Source organism: Macaca fascicularis, chromosome 6, assembly GCF_037993035.2.
Source record: "Macaca fascicularis isolate 582-1 chromosome 6, T2T-MFA8v1.1".
Lineage (NCBI taxonomy): Eukaryota > Metazoa > Chordata > Mammalia > Primates > Cercopithecidae > Macaca > Macaca fascicularis.
The window spans coordinates 126,294,138-126,310,793 of record NC_088380.1 but is presented as its reverse complement, the minus strand read 5'-3'; the positions used below and the strand labels follow the sequence as shown (position 1 = coordinate 126,310,793).

Here is a 16,656-nt window from a genome sequence, read left to right as displayed (position 1 = left end):
AGTCTCATACCCACAGTGCCCTGTATCCAGAGTGTCGTGCTCAAGGAACCTCACACCCAGAGAATCTCACATCCAAGGAGCCCCACACCCAAAGAGTGTCACACCGAAGGAGCCCCAAACCCAAAATGTCCCACTCCCAAAGAGACTTACACTCAAGCAGCACTGCAACCAAAAAGTCTCATGCTCAAAGAGCCCTGGACCCAAACAGTCCCAGTCCCAAACAGCCCCACACTCAAAGATTTTCATGCCCAATGAACCCCACAGCCAAGAAGCCACATGCCCAAGGAGCCCTGCACCCTTACCACCGTGGATGAGCTTGCGTGAAGAAGAAACACAGGAGAAGTATTCGGAGGTAGAAGTAACTTCTCCCACCCCTTGGCTCCAGCCTTTGGCCACTCTAGTGGATCCAGGCTGCAGGGCATCCTCTTGGGACTTTGACATTCCTGAGAAAGGTATGAAGGGCACAGAGATATGGTGGATGGGGAATGTTTGTGCATCATTTACCCATCCAACAAATATTTACTGAGTGGCTGACATATGTCAGGTGTGGTGAACACACTTGGTTTGTGAGACAGCCTTCTGGTGGATACTCCAATATTTAATTACAGTCAACAGGTATTTTGATAGTGTATCGTTAGGAACGTAGGCCTGTGTGGTGACTATGAATAGGTCTGAAGTGTAAGAGTGATACATATCAGATAGCCTTTGATATGTGTAGTTTTCTGTGGGTATATTATAGAAACATGTGTCTGTGTCTATGGAGTTTGTGTGCATAGTTTGTGTTTACAACCCTGGAATTATGCAATATGTAACTTTTCCTGATTATATGGTGTGGCTTGTATTTATAATGTACATTAATTCATTCATCTGGCAATATTTCATGAACAGCTACCATGATCAGACACCAGTCCACTCTTCCAGGCTCTAGGAATACTGAACAAAACAGTCCTTCTTCTAAGTGCACTTTCCATTCTAGACAAGGAAGACAGACACTAAGCAGAAATATAAGTATATCATAGGTTAGCTCATTATGAATATATAAGGGTCACCAGATCTAGCAAAAATACAGCTGATGCCAAATTAAATTTGAATTTTAGATAAATTACAAATAATTTTTTACTGTCAGTATGTCCCATGCAATATTTGTCATACTTATCTTTAGTGTCAGTATGTTCCATACCATATTTGGGACACACTCATACTAAAAAATCATTGGTGGTTTATCTGACATTCAAGTTTAACTGGACATCCTGTATTTTATCTGGCAACCCTAATAAGGGGATGGTGGTGAATCTTTGTTTCATCGTGGTCTATGCAAAGCAGGCCTGGCTCTGCTACACAATGTGTTACAGATATGGCATGTATGATGTGTGACTGGCTCTTAAAGAGGTATTTAGAGATAGTTTAAGGTAGCTGTGTTTGTGTGAGAGTTGAGGAGACACACACACACCCCCCCACACACACACGTGAAATCTCTGTAGGAAGAAAAGACTGTCACACACATGGGTTGTGTGAGTATGTAATAGAGGAATGGTATGTGTATCTAACTGTATGTACTGTGTGTGGAGGTGTGTGACTCTTTTTCTGTATCAGAGTACATATGGGCATATGAGTGACTGTCTCCTGGAATACCCTTAACAAAAATTCGGTACACACTGTTATGTGTATTGAGTGTTGCCCAGGCCGAGGCATGGTGACAGAAAGCTCACCCTGCAGAACCCACCACTGTGCTCCCATTATCTCCAGTCCTCCCCCTCCCAACACACACGTGCGCACACACACACACACACAGAGACAGACAAATTCTGAAATGTAAGGGTAGATGAAGGAGAGGAAAACCATTGCCTTCCCCTTCCTGTCCCAGCCCCCTGCTCTCCATGCCTATTCTTCATGCCTCCATTCCCAGGGCTCAACCTACAGGTCTTTATGACCTTGGGCCTCATAGGCGCTGCTGAGCTCTAACTGGGGCAGAAGCCTCGAGGGCCATCTCTGGGGCAGGCTCCTTTCTGCCCTGTCTCCTGCATGTGACCATCCCCCTTTCAGGATAAGCGGCTTCTTTACATTTAATACCTGCCATTATCATGCAGCCTGGGAAGTAAACTGACAGCAATCGAAGACCCTTACCCTGGTGTCATTTCCTCTGGGATGTCCCACACTGTGGATTCACAAATTCTGTTGGATTAATTGGTTAATTCTTCCTGCTGAAAAATCAAACCTCCGTGGTTTCAGTATGATGCCATCCCCAAACAAGTGTTTAATCTACTTTCTAACAAGCATTTCGCTTCTCAAGATATTTTTCAACAAGGCCTTTAATTCATTGGGCTACTCTTTCGTTTCTGCTAAAAGGGGCAGTGCAACTCATAGATTTCTACCAGCACCCTTCACACCTTCCACCTCAGTCACCCCAGGGAAAGAGCAAATAAAGAGAATGAGAGAAAGACGAGACTCAGGCTGCATCACTGGGTCTCTGTAAGTGGGTCCCCGACCTGCCTGGAGACTGACATAGTTCCAGGTACCAGCAGCCCCAGAACAAAAGTTCTCAGCCCAGCAGGGCTGGCTTTCTGTATCGTGCGCCAGTGGCATCTGGACTTCCTGTCCATCTCACATCCGGGTACCCTCAAGATGGATGTGCCGGCATCAGCCAACAGCCAGGTCTCCCCCTCACTACCGCATAGGTAGTACATTCTCCTCAGTTCCTCCTCCCTAAAGAAGGCTCAGGCTGACCGGGTGCGGTGACTCACGCCTTTAATCCCAGCACTTTGGGAGGCCGAGGCGGGTGGATCACGAGGTCAGGAGATCGAAACCATCCTGGCTACCACGATGAAACCCCATCTCTACTAAAAATAAAAAAATTAAAAAAAAAAAAAATTAGCTGGGCATTGTGGTGAGCGCCTGTAGCCCCAGCTACTCGGGAGGCTGAGGCAGGAGAATGGCGAGAACCCAGGAGGTGGAGCTTGCAGTGAACCGAAATCACGCCACTGCACTCCAGCCTGGGCGACAGAGCAAGACTCCATTTCAAAAGAAAAAGAAAAAGAAAAGGAGGCCGAGGCAGGCGGATCAGGAGATCAGGAGATCGAGACCATCCTGGCTAACACGGTGAAACCCCATCTCTACTAAAAATACAAAAAATTAGCCGGGCGTGGTGGCGGGCGCCTGTAGTACCAGCTACTCGGGAGGCTGAGGCAGGAGAATGGCGTGAACCCGGGAGGCGGAGCTTGCAGTGAGCCGAGATCGCGCCACTGCACTCCAGCCTGGGCGACAGAGCGAGGCTCCGTCTCAAAAATAAAATTAAAGAAAAAGGCTCAGGCTGGCCAGTGACGCTTGTGACCCAGAGAGTTTGCCCAGCACATACCTCCTCCCTTCTCAGCGGTTTCCTGGGACTCTTCATTTTCCAAATGTTTCCTCTTTTGTCGTCGTTTCATGGTATCAGCTAGAAGAGTTTCTAGAAGATGCTTAAGGTCCACCTCCCGCTTTTTTCTGTAGATTGGCCCTTCTTGGCTCTCAGGAAATTCATTAAAAAGATTCAGTATGAATAAACGTAGTTGAATCTCCTAAATAGCTGAAGAACTCAAGACGGCTTAGTGAACCAGCAGCACTGCCCAGTGCTCACTACATTGCAGGGCTGTTAAGGTTCAAAGGTCACCAGGCCCACAGCAGATTCTCTGACCTCAATGATGACATCACAGCGTTCTGTGGACCTAGGTCCAACACAGTCTGTGCAACTGCAGAGGCCTCCTTTTCAAGAACAATTCCTTTTTTCCAGTAGAAGTCCTCTAATGAATTCAACTCTCCCGTATTTCAAATGTGGCAGAATATTTTGAGATGTTAACATGTTTCTGTTTAATTTTTTTCTTTTCTCCTTTTTTTTCACCCTTTCCCTTCTGGACTCAAGCAGGTAGCAGGCTTTGTGTTCATTGCTCAGAGGAAGGGTATGGCAGGGCTGAAAGCAGCAGTAGCATGTTAATCATCTTGACTTTTCTTTCTTTGTTTTTTATTTGTTGCTGTTGTTGTTGTTTTTATTTTGTTTTGTTTTGTGAGAGACAGGGTCTCCCTCTGTCACCCAGGCTGGAGTGCAGTGGTGTGATCATAGGTCACTTCAGCCCCTGGGCTCAAGTGATCCTCACACTTCAGCCTCCCAAGTAGCTGGAACAACTGGCACCAGGCATGAACCACCACACCTCCCTAATTTTTTTTTTTTTTTTTTTTTTTTTTTTTAGAAACAGGGTCTCAGTATGTTGCCCAGGTTGGTCTTGAACTCCTAGCCTCAAGCTCCCAAAGTGCTAGGATTACAGGCATGAGCCACCACACCCACCACACCCTACCTGACTTTTATTTCTAAAATCTGAAACTCCATAGGAAAGAGGAAAGTTAGCAGAAACATAATGGAAGCAGGATTTTTTTAATTAGGCATGCCCCCTTCTTACTCTACTACAGTGTTGAGAGGTACTGATTAGGTCAGGGAGAGAGAGAGATCTTCAAACTATGGAGGAGAGGAGCCCTCTGAAATGTGGCTGAAGAGGTACAGGCGGCAAAAACTTCAAGAAGGGCTGGCTGTATTATGCATACAAGCAGAATCATGGCAACCTATCTCACACATGGCATAGGAGCCACACCACCTAAAGATGCCCTGGCAACTAAGCTGATGGGCATCTAAACTTCAGCTGTATGCTCCAATAACCAGAGACTATGCTGTCACCCCACCCTCAAAACCTCAGCCCTGTATGATTTCCAAATAGGGAGAGGTGGAAATCCAAACAGGACATCAACAGAACCAAGGCTTAAATTACAAATTAAATGGAGTTATATAAGAAAATTGCATACTATCTCCTGCACATCTCTGCTCATAGGCTGAAATGTATACCAGTTATAAGTGGCAACTCATCTGGATTTTCCTGATTCCAATCTAAAATTAGAGATACCTCATTTGGGGCAGTGACCCCAATCCAGTGGGACTATTAGTTGACAAGCATGAGGGGGATTCCCAGAAGTCACTGCATTAAAAAAGCAGTAGAAATACCCAGAGGACCAAGGTAGGCCCAAATTTGAAAGGGCACTGCAGACTGTCCCCAGGCAGAGGGAGAATGAAGATAGGGCAAATGTAGCCTTATGAAAAATTGCTGATGAGATTAAATCTCCAGTTTCTCAAAGAATCCCTAAAAAAGAGGGGCCAAGGAGCATTTTTTGTGTGGTAAAAATTTTCAGACTAAAGTAGAGAGAATTGTGTAATAGGAATGCAGCTTCATGTACACATAATCCAGTTTCAACAGTTATCAGTATTCTGCCATTCTTGTTCCATCCACTGCATACACACACTTTTAATCTTTTGTTCATTTCTTTTTATTTAGGTATTTGAGATAGAGGAGTGGGGGATTTGCTGTATTTTAAAGCAAATTCCAGACATTATGTCATTTCTCCTTGAAGGCAGCAGTATGTACCTCCAAAGATATGAACTTTTAAAAAGGATAACAGAAATATCATTATCTCACCAAATGAATTTAACCATAATTATTTTATATAATTTAATAACCAAGCCATACTCAATTTCCTCCAAATATGCTAAAATATCTTTGTATAACTGTGTTGTTGAGATCAAGATCCAAACAAAGTCCACACATTGCGATTGGTCAACATCACATCTTTTAATCTACAACAGTTCCCCCTCCTTTTTAAAGGCATTTACCTGTTGGAAAAAACTAATTTATCTTCCAGAATTTTCCACAGTTTGGAAATGGTTGATTGTGTCCTTGTGATGTTATCTAAGATGTTCCCCTATTAGCTGCATTGCCTTGTAAACAGGTAGTTAGGTCTAGCTAATTGATTAGTTTTAGATTCAGTGACATGGGAAGCTTGGAGAGTTTTGCATGAGAAATTACATTTGAAAAGATCACTCTGGTAACTGTGTTGAGAATAGACTTTTAGAAGGCAAAGGCAGAATCAGAGAGAACAGTGGGCCTTTTGCAATGATCCAGGAGAGAGATGAGACTGGTTTGGATCACAAAGTTAGTTGTGAAAATAATGGATAATGGTCATCTTCTGGATGTATTTTGAAGGAAGAGACAACAGAATTTGCTGAAAGATCAGGTATTTTCCTTCATCTGGTACACCACCAAACAAGCCGATTCTACATCTGCCCCTGAAGTCATAGCCTTCATGTGGGGAACATGTGGGGACACTAGATAGAAGGAGCCTCCTCTTATAGCAGAGAAAGATGGCTGTTTGTTGCTCCCTCTGACCTCCCCCTCTGGCTTTCCTCTTTTCCTCCTTGACTTTCCCCACCACCAGTTTCATCATCAAAGCTCCTTCTGATCCTTGAAGAGTCGGAGAAAAAATGTCCACCAGGTGACCAAATATTACTTAGGGGTAGGAGTCACAGTCCCGGAAGACACACCCCAAACTGTTCACTTTCCTTACCTCTGAGTCAAGAAGGAGGATGAGAGGAACAGGTGCAGAAGATAATGAAAGAGAGCTCTACTCCTTATATTTCATACTCTGGATGGTTAGAATTCTATAACAAAAATGTACCAACATATAACTTGTGTAACTAAAAATATACACATATTAAGAACAAACCAGGGAGCCTGCCACTCCTAGAAAATTGAGAATATTGAGAATGAAGCAGAAGATATAATTACAGACCCTGCAGACGTCGAAAAAATAGCAAGGGAACCCCACAAACAATGCTATGGACATGAATTTGACAACTTAGATGAAATGGACAAATTTCTCAAAAAACACAAACTGCTAAAACTCACCCAATATTAAATAAGTACATTGCATGCCCTATAACTATAAAGGAAATTGAATTTGTAATTGTTAAACTCCCAAAAAAGAAATCTCCATGACTACATAGTTTCACTGGGCAATTCTGTCAAATGTTTAAAGAAGAATTAACATTAATTCTACACAATCTCTTCCAGGAAAAGAGGAAGAGAGATGATTTCTCAATTCATTTTATGAAGTTAGTAAAACCCTGATACCAAATCAGACAAAGATAGTACAAAAAATAAAACTACATACCAATATTCCTAATAAATATAGATGCAAAAATTATTAACAAAATATTAGAAAACAGAATTCAGCAATATGTATAAAGAATTACACACCATGACCAAGTGGGGTCTATTCCAAGGATGCAAGACTGATTCAACATTCAAAATTCAATCGGTATAATCCACTCTATTTATAGGCTAAAAAAGAAAAATCACATAGGCTGAAGAAAAGAAAACCAACTAATGAGAAAATTTTTAAAGCATTTAAAAATATTCATTCTAGTTGGGTTGGTGTGGTACTCCTATAGTCCCAGCTACTGGGGAGGCTGAGGTGAGAAGGTTATTTGAGCCCAGGAGTTTGAGGCCATCCTGACAACATAGAAAGACCCCATATGTTTTTTTAAAAAAGTTGTTCTTATAAAAGTAGGAATAGAGAGGAACTTTCACAATGCAGTAGAGAGAATCTACATAAAGCCTACAGCTAACATCGATGGTAAAACTGAGTGTTAGATCAGGAACATGGCAAAGCCATCTACTCTCAATGTTCTTAATAATAATGCTCTTATCATACAACTAGATGTTCAAGCCAGTGCAAAGGGCACAAAAGGGAAACAAAAGTCACACAAGTGAGAACGAAAGAAATAAAATTTCCTATTTCCAGGTGACATGATTGTGTAGAAAATCTCAGAAAATCTACAGAAAGAAGAGGAGGAGGAGAAAAAGCAGGAGGAGGAGGAAGAGGAGGAAAAAAGGTAAAGAAGGAAGAAAAGGAAAAAAGAAAGAGAAAACTTCTATAAATGAATTCAGCAAAGTTACAGGGCAGAAGATAAAATTACATCAATTGTATTTCTATATATTAGCAACAGACACAAGAACACCAAAATTAAAACAATATCACTGGCCAAGCACAGTGGCTCATGCCTGTAATTCCAGAACTTTGAGAGGTGGAGGTGAGAGAATCCCTTGAGCCCAGGAGTTCCAGACCAACCTGCGCAACATAGCAAGAACCAATCTCTACAAAAAGAAATTTTTAAAAATTAGCTGGGGGTGGTAGCATATGGCTCTGGTCCTAGCTACTCGGAAGCCTAAGCACATGAAATGATATTCAATATCATTAGCCATTAGGAAAATGCAAAGTAAAACCACAGTGTATCATTACACACCTATCAGAATGATTACAATAAAAAATAGTGACAACATCAAATATTGATGAGGATGTTGAATCATTCATACACTGCTGCTAGAAATGTAAAATGTTATAGCCAAAAGTATGGCAGCTGAAACATATAACTACCTTATTACCCCGCAATTATATTATTGGGCATTTATCCCAAAGAAATGAAAAACCTACATACAAAAACCTACATAACAGCTCATTCATAATAGCCAAAAACAAGAAACAACTCAGATATCCTTCAATAGGTAAGTTATTAAACAAACTGTGGTACTTTCTTACTTTGAATACTACTTAGCAATAAAATGATCAAACTTGGATGAATCTTCAGAGAATTACGCAGAGAGGGGAAAAAAAAAGTCAATGCCAAAATGTTATATACTGTGTAATTCCACTTATAAAACGTTCCTGGTATAAGGAAAGTATAAAAATGAAAAATCAATTAATGGTTGCCAGTGGTGAAGGAGGGGGTGAGAGTGAGAGAAAAGAGAGTGTGGCTATAAAAGAGCATCCCACTGCCACTCACACCATGGGGTGTGGCTCCTCTTCCTTTGGAAAGGGGAGGGAAGAGTGGGAAAGACTGCATCTTCTGGTTTGAGTGCCAACTCAGCTGCAGTACAATAGGACACCAGGTAAACTTCTAAGGTTTTTGACTCTAGTCCCTGACTTCTGGATGGCATCTCTGAAAATGCCTAGGGCCTCAGGGAACTCACCACTCTGAAGGGAAGGACACAAGCCTCTCTGGCTTTACCACCTGCTGACAGTAGAGTCACAGGGCCTGAAGTGAACATAAGTGGTAGCCAGGGAGTGGTTATAGTAGGCTTTCAGTGAGACCTGGTGCTGTGCTGCCTTCAGGTCTGACCCAGTACAATCATAGTGGTGGTGGCCTTATGGGAGTTTGCATCACTTCATACCCAGCTCCGGGTGGCTCAGAACAGAGAGACTGTGTTTGTTTGGGAGAAAGTAAGGGAAGAGAACAAAAGTCTCTGCCTGGTAATACAGAGAATTTTTCCAGATCTTGTCCAAGACCATCAAGGTGGTACCTCTAGGAGTCTGCAAGGACCACAGCGTTACTGGGCTTGGGGTGCACCCTGAAGCAGATACAGCTTAGATCACAATACCCAAGTCCTTTCAAAAAAAGTATTCTCAAGGACAAGTGCTAAGTCCTGACTGAGAAGACAACAGTAAATACCTATCTCTTCAATGCCCACACAGACAAACATCCACCAGTATCAAGACCATCCAAGAAAACATAACCTCATCAAATGAATGAAATAAGGCACTACGAATCAATCCTGGAGAAATAGAAATATGAAATCTTTCAGAAAAGGAATTCAAAGTAGCTGTTTTGAGGAAATTCAAATAAATTCAAGATAACGCACAGAAGGAACTCAGAGTTCTATATGTCAAATTTAACAAAGAGATTGAAATAATTTTTTAAAATTAAGCAGAAATTGAGGACCAGAAAAACACAACTGACATATTGAAGAATACACCAGAGTCTTTTAATAGAAGAACTGATCAAGAAGAAGAAAGAATTCATTGAGCTTAAAGACAGGCTGTTTGAAAATATACAGTCAGAGGAGACAAAAGAAAAAAAGATTTAAAAAAAAAACAATGAAGCACATCTGCAGGATCTAGAAAATAGTCTCAAAAGGGCAAAACTAAGAGTTGTTGGCTTTAAAGAGGAGGTGGAGAATGAGATAGGAGCAAAAAGTTTATTCAAATTAATAATAACAGAAAGCTTTCCAAACCTAGAGAAAGATATCAATATCCAAGTATAAGAATGTTATAGAACACCAAGCAGATTTAACCCAAAGAACACAACCTCAAGGCATTTTGTCGTCAAACTCCCAAAGGTCAAGAATTAAAAGAGGATCCTAAAAGCAGCAAGAGAAAAAAAAAACACACACACACACAAATAACATACAATGGAGCTCCAATACATCTGGCACCAGACTTTTCAGTGGAAACCTTACAAACCAGGAGAGAGTGGCATGACATATTTAAAGTGCTGAAGGAAAAAAGTTTACCCTAGAAGTAATATATCCATGAAAATATCCTTCAAACATGAAGGAAAAACAAAGACTTTTTCAGACAAACAAAAACTGAGGGATTTAATCAACACCACACCTATCCTACAAGAAATGCTAAAGGGAGTGCTTCAGTCAGAAAGAAAGGATGCTAATGAGCAATAACAAATCATCTGAAGGTAAAAAAAAAAAAAAAAAAAAAACTCACTGGTAATAGTAAGTACACAGAATATTAAAAACCTGTAGCTGCAGTGTATAAACCATCTTAAGTAGAAAGACTGAATGATGGACCAATCAAACATAATTACTACAATGACTTTTCAAGACATAGATAGTACAATAACATACAAATAGAAATAACAAAAAGTTAAAAATCAGGAGACAAAATTAAGGCATAACATCTTTATTAGCTTTCCTTTGGCTTGCTTGTTTATGCAAACAGTTGTTATCAACTTAAAATAATGGGTTATAAGATACTATTTGCAAGCCACATGGTAACCTCAAACCAAAAAACATATAATGAATACAGAAAAAATGAAAAGCAAGAAACTAAATCATATCACCAAAGAAAAGTACCTTCACTAAAAGGAAAACAGAAAGAGAAGAAAGAAGGGAGAGAAGACCAGAAAACAAATAAGAAAATGGTAGGAGTAAGTCCTTACTTATCAATATTAACAACGAATATAAATGGACTAAATTATTCTATCAAAAGACATGAAATGGCTGCATGGATTTAAAAAAAAAACAGGACCTAGTGATCTGTTGCATACAGGAAATACAGTTCACCTATGAAGACACACATAGAAATAAAAGAAAGGGGAGGAAAAAAGATAATCCATGCCAATAGAAACTGAAAAGGAGCAGGAGTACCTATACTTATATCAGACAAAATAGATTTTAAGACAAAAACTATACAAGGAGACAAAGAAGACCACTATATGATAATAAAAGGGTCAATTCAGCAAGAGGATATAACAATCTTATATATGCACCCAACACTGGAGCACATAGATAGATAAAGGAAATATTATTAGAGCTGAAGAGAGAGACAGACATCAATGTAATAATAGCTGACGACTTCGACACACCACATTCAGCATTGGAAAGATCTTGCAGATGAATAAACAAAGAAACATCACACTTAGTCTGCACTATAGACCAAATTGCCCTAATAGATATTTACAGAACATTTCATCCAGTAGCTACAGAATACAAATTTTTTTCCTCAGAATATGGGTTATTCCCAAGGACAGATCATATGTTAAGTCACCAAGCATGTCTAAAAACATTCAAAAAGATGAAATCATGTCAAGCATCTTCTCTTATCACAATGAAATAAAACTAGAAATCAATAACAAGAGGAATTTTGGAAGCTATACAAATACATGGAAATTAAACATATGCTCCTGAATGACCAGTGGGTCAATGAAGAAATTAAGAAGGAAATTGAAAAAATTTTTGAAGCAAATGATAATGGAAACACAACATACCAAAACCTATGAGGCACAGCAAAAGCAGCTCTGAGAGCAAATGTTATACCTACAAGTACCTACAACATCAAAAAGGAAGAAAAACTTCAAACAAACTAACAATGCACCTTAAAGAACTAGAAAAGCAAGAGCACACCAAATGCAAAATTAATCAAATAAATAATAAAAATCAGAGCAGAACTAAGTGAAATTGAAAGAAGACAATACAAAATATCAATGAAACAAAAAGTTGGATTTTTGAAAAGTTAAACAAAATTGACAAACCTTTAGCCAGACTAAGAAAATAAGAGAAAAGATCCAAATAAATCAGAGATGAAAAAGGAGACATTACAATTTATACCACAGAAAGTCAGATGATCATCAGTGGCTAGTATGAACAACTATATGCCAATAAACTGAAAAACCTAGAAGAAATAGACAAATCCCTAGATACATACAACCTATAAGATTGAACCATGAAGAAGTCCAAAGCCTGAACAGACCAATAACAAGAAACAAGATGAAACCATAATAAAATGTCTCCCAGTAAAGAAAAGGCCAGGACTCAATGACTTCACTGCTGAATTCTACCAAACATTTAAAGAAAAACTAATACCAATCCTACTCGAGCTATTCCAAAAAATAGAGAAGGGACTACTTTCAAACTCATTCTATGAGGCCAGTATTACCCCGGTACCAAAACCTGACAAAGACACATTAAAAAAGAAAACTGCAGGCCAATATCTCTGATGAATATTGATGCAAAAATCCTCAACAAAATACTAGCAAACCAAATTCGATAATGTGTTAAAAAGATCATTCATCATGACCAAGTGGGATTTATCCCAGGGATGCAAGCATGGTTCAACATATGCAGATAAATCAATGCGATACATCATATCAACAGAATGAAGGACAAAAACCATATGATCATTTTAATTGACATTAGAAAAGCATTTGATAAATTTCAACATCCCTTCATGAAAAAAAACCCTAGAAAAACTAGGTATAGAAGGAACATACCTCAACATAATAAAAGCCATATGCAATAGACCCACTGCTCATATCATACTGAATGGGGAAAAACTGAAAGCCTTTCCTCTAAGATTTGGAATATAAGGATGCCCACTTTCAACACTGTGGTTCAACATAGTACAAGAAGTACTAGCTAGAGCAATGAGACAAGAGAAAAAATAATGGGCATCCAAATCAGAGAGGAAGAAGTCAAATTATCCTTATTTGCAGAGGATATGCTCTTACATTCGGAAGAAACCTAAAAACTCTACCAAAAAACTATTACAACTGATAAACAAATTCAGTAAAGTTGCAGGATACAAACTCAACATACAAAAATCAGCAGCATTTCTATATACCAATAGTGAACAATCTGAAAAAAAAAAATTAAGTAATCTCATTTACAACAACCACAAATGAAATTAAATACCTAGGAATTAACCAAAGAAGTGAAATATCTCTATAATGAAAACTATAAAACATGGATTAAAGAATTTGGAGAGGGGTATCAGTTCCAAGATGGCCCAATAGGTACAGCTCCAGGCTACAGCTCCCAGCATGAGCAACACACAAGATGGGTGATTTCTGCATTTCCAACTGAGGTACTGGGTTCATCTCACTGGGGCATGTCAGACAGTGGGTGCAGGACAGTGGGTGCAGCCCACCAAGTGAGAGCCAAAGCACAGCAAGGCATGGCCTCACCCAGGGGGCGAAAGGGGTAAGGGAATTCCCTTTCCTAGCCAAGGGAAACCGTGACACACAGCACCTGGAAAATTGGGTCACTCCAATCTTAATACTGCGCTTTTCCAAGGGTCTTAGCAAACAGCACACCAGGAGATTATATCCTGCGCCTGGTTCAGAGGGTCCCACGCACACAGGGCCTCCCTCATTGCTAGCACAGCAGTCTGAGATCAAACTGCAAGGCAGCAGTGAGGCTTGGGGAGGGGCACCCACCATTGCTGAGGCTTGAGTAGGTAAACAAAGTGGCTGGGAAGCTCAAACTGGGTGGAGCCCACTGCAGCTCAAGGAGGCCTGCCTGCCTCTGTAAACTCCACCTCTGGGGGCAGGGCATAGCCAAACAAAAGGCAGCAGAAACTTCTGCAGATTTAAATATCCCTGTCTGACAGCTTTGAAGAGAGTAGTGGTTCTCCCAGCATGGAGTTTGAGATCTGAGAATGGACAGACTGCCTCCTCAAGTGGGTCCCTGACCCCCGAGTAGCCTAACTGGAAGGCACCCCCCAGTAGGGGCAGACTGAAACCTCACACAACCGGGTGCCCATCTAAGACGAAGCTTCCAAAGGAATGATCAGCAGCAACATTTGCTGTTCAGCAATATTCACTCTTCTACAGGCTTCACTGCTGAAACCCAGGCAAACAGGGTCTGGAGTGGACCTCCAGCAAACTCCAACAGACCTGCAGCTGAGCGTCCTGACTTTTAGAAGGAAAACTAACAAACAGAAAGGACATCGACACCAAAACTCCATCTGTAAGTCACCATCATCAAAGACCAAAGGTAGATAAAACCACAAAGATGGGGAAAAAACAGAGCAGAAAAGCTAAAAATTCTAAAAATCAGAGTGCCTCTCCCCCCTCCAAAGGAACACAGCTCCTCGCCAGCAAGGGAACAAAGCTGTATGGAGAACGACTTTGACGAGTTGAGAGAAGAAGGCTTCAGATGATCAAACTTCTCCGAGCTAAAGAAGGAAGTTCAAACCCATCGCAAAGAAGCTAAAAACCTTGAAAAAAGATTAGACGAATGGCTAACTAGAATAACCAATGTAGAGAAGTCCTTAAATGGCCTGATAGAGCTCAAAACTATGACATGAGAACTACGTGACAAATGCACAAGCTTCAGTAACTGATTTGATTAACTGGAAGAAAGGGTATCAGTGATTGAAGATCAAATGAATGAAATGAAGTGAGAAGAGAAGTTTAGAGAAAAAAAGAGTAAAAAGAAACGAACAAAGCCTCCAAGAAATATGGGACTATGTGAAAAGACCAAATCTATGTCTAATTGGTGTACCTGAAAGTGACGGGGAGAATGGAAGCAAGTTGGAAAACACTCTGCAGGATATTATCCAGGAGAACTTCCCAACCTACCAAGGCAGGCCAACATTCAAATTCAGGAAATACAGAGAATGCCACAAAGACTCCTCGAGAAGAGCAACTCCAAGACACATAATTGTCAGATTCACCAAAGTTGAAATAAAGGAAAAAATGTTAAGGGCAGCCTGAGAGAAAGGTCGGGTTACCCACAAAGGGAAGCCCATCAGACTAACAGCGGATCTTTCAGCAGAAACTCTCCAAGCCAGAAAAGAGTGAGGACCAATATTCAACATTCTTAAAGAAAAGAATTCTCAACCCAGAATCTCATATCCAGCCAAACTAAGTTTCATAAATGAAGGAGAAATAAAATCCTTTACAGACAAGCAAATGCTTAGAGATTTTGTCACTACCAGGCCGGCTCTACGAGAGCTCCTGAAGGAAGCACTAAACATGGAAAGGAACAACTAGTACCAGTCATTGAAAAAATATGCCAAAATGTAAAGACCATTGATACTAGGAAGAAACTGCATCAAATAACAAGCAAAATAACCAGCTAACATCATAATGACAGGATAAAATTCACACAGAACAATATTAACCTTAAATGTAAATAGGCTAAATGCTCTAATTAAAAGACACAGACTGGCAAATTGGGTAAAGAGTCAAGACCCATCAGTGTGCTGTATTCAGGAGACCCATCTCACATGCAGAGACACACATAGGCTCAAAATAAAGGGATGGAGGAAGATCTACCAAGCAAATGGAAGACAAAAAAGGCAGGGGTTGCAATCCTAGTCTCTGATAAAACAGACTTTAAACCGACAAAGATCAAAAGAGACAAAGAAGGCCATTACATAATGGTAAAGGGATCAATTCAACAAGAAGAGTTAACTATCCTAAATATATATGCACCCAATACAGGAGCACCCAGATTCATAAAGCAAGTCCTCAGAGACTTACAAAGAGACTTAGACTCCCACACAATAATAATATAAGACTTTAACACTCCACTGTTAACATTAGACAGATCAACGAGACAGAAAGTTAACAAGGATATCCAGGAATTGAACTCAGCTCTGCACCAAGCAGACCTAATAGATATCTACAAAAATCTCCACCCCAAATCAACAGAATATACATTCTTCTCAGCACTACATCACACTTATTCCAAAATTGACCACATAGTTGGAAGTAAAGCACTCCTCAGCAAATGTAAAAGAACAGAAATTATAACAAACTGTCTCTCAGATCACAGTGCAATCAAACTAGAACTCAGGATTAAGAAATTTACTCAAAACTGCTCAACTACATGGAAACTGAACAACCTGTTCCTGAATGGCTACTGGGTACATAATGACATGAAGGCAGAAATCAAGATGTTCTTTGAAACCAATGAGAACAAAGATACAACATACCAGAATCTCTGGGACACATTTAAAGCAATGTATAGAGGGAAATTTATAGCACTAAACGCCCACAAGAGAAAGCAGGAAAGATCTAAAATTGACACCCTAACATTACAATTAAAAGAACTAGAGAAGCAAGAGCAAGCACATTCAAAAGCTAGTAGAAGGCAAGAAATAACTAAGATCAGAGCAGAACTGAAGGAGATAGAGACACAAAAAACCCTTCAAAAAATCAATGAATCCAGGAGCTGGTTTTTGAAAAGATCAACAAAATTGATAGACCACTAGCAAGACTAATAAAGAAGAAAAGAGAGAAGAATCAAATAGACGCAATAAAAAATGATAAAGGGGATATCACCACCGATCCCACAGAAATACAAACTACCATCAGAGAATACTATAAACACTTCTATGCAAATAAACTAGAAAACCTAGAAGAAATGGATAAGTTCCTGGACACTTACACTCTCCCAAGACTAAACTAGGAAGAAGTTGAATCCCTGAATAGACCAATAGCAGGCTCTG

The 16,656-nt window shown here is 40.1% G+C and overlaps 1 protein-coding gene across 6 annotated transcripts in view; it reads right to left on the bottom strand.

The window, feature by feature from the left end:
- FAM170A (family with sequence similarity 170 member A) overlaps nucleotides 1-16,656 on the bottom strand; it is a 33,651-nt gene that overhangs the window by 8,252 nt on the left and 8,743 nt on the right. For 4 of the 6 annotated variants that reach the window (XM_065546674.1, XM_073994095.1, XM_065546673.2 and 1 more), the window contains exon 2: nucleotides 303-443. In XM_065546674.1, coding sequence (XP_065402746.1) covers nucleotides 303-441 — 139 coding nt within the window. In that variant the 5' untranslated portion in view covers nucleotides 442-443. Of the gene's footprint in view, nucleotides 1-302; nucleotides 3,293-3,352; nucleotides 3,559-16,656 lie in introns of those variants that run through there. The other 2 variants (XM_065546676.2, XM_065546675.2) reach the window with 2 other exon arrangements.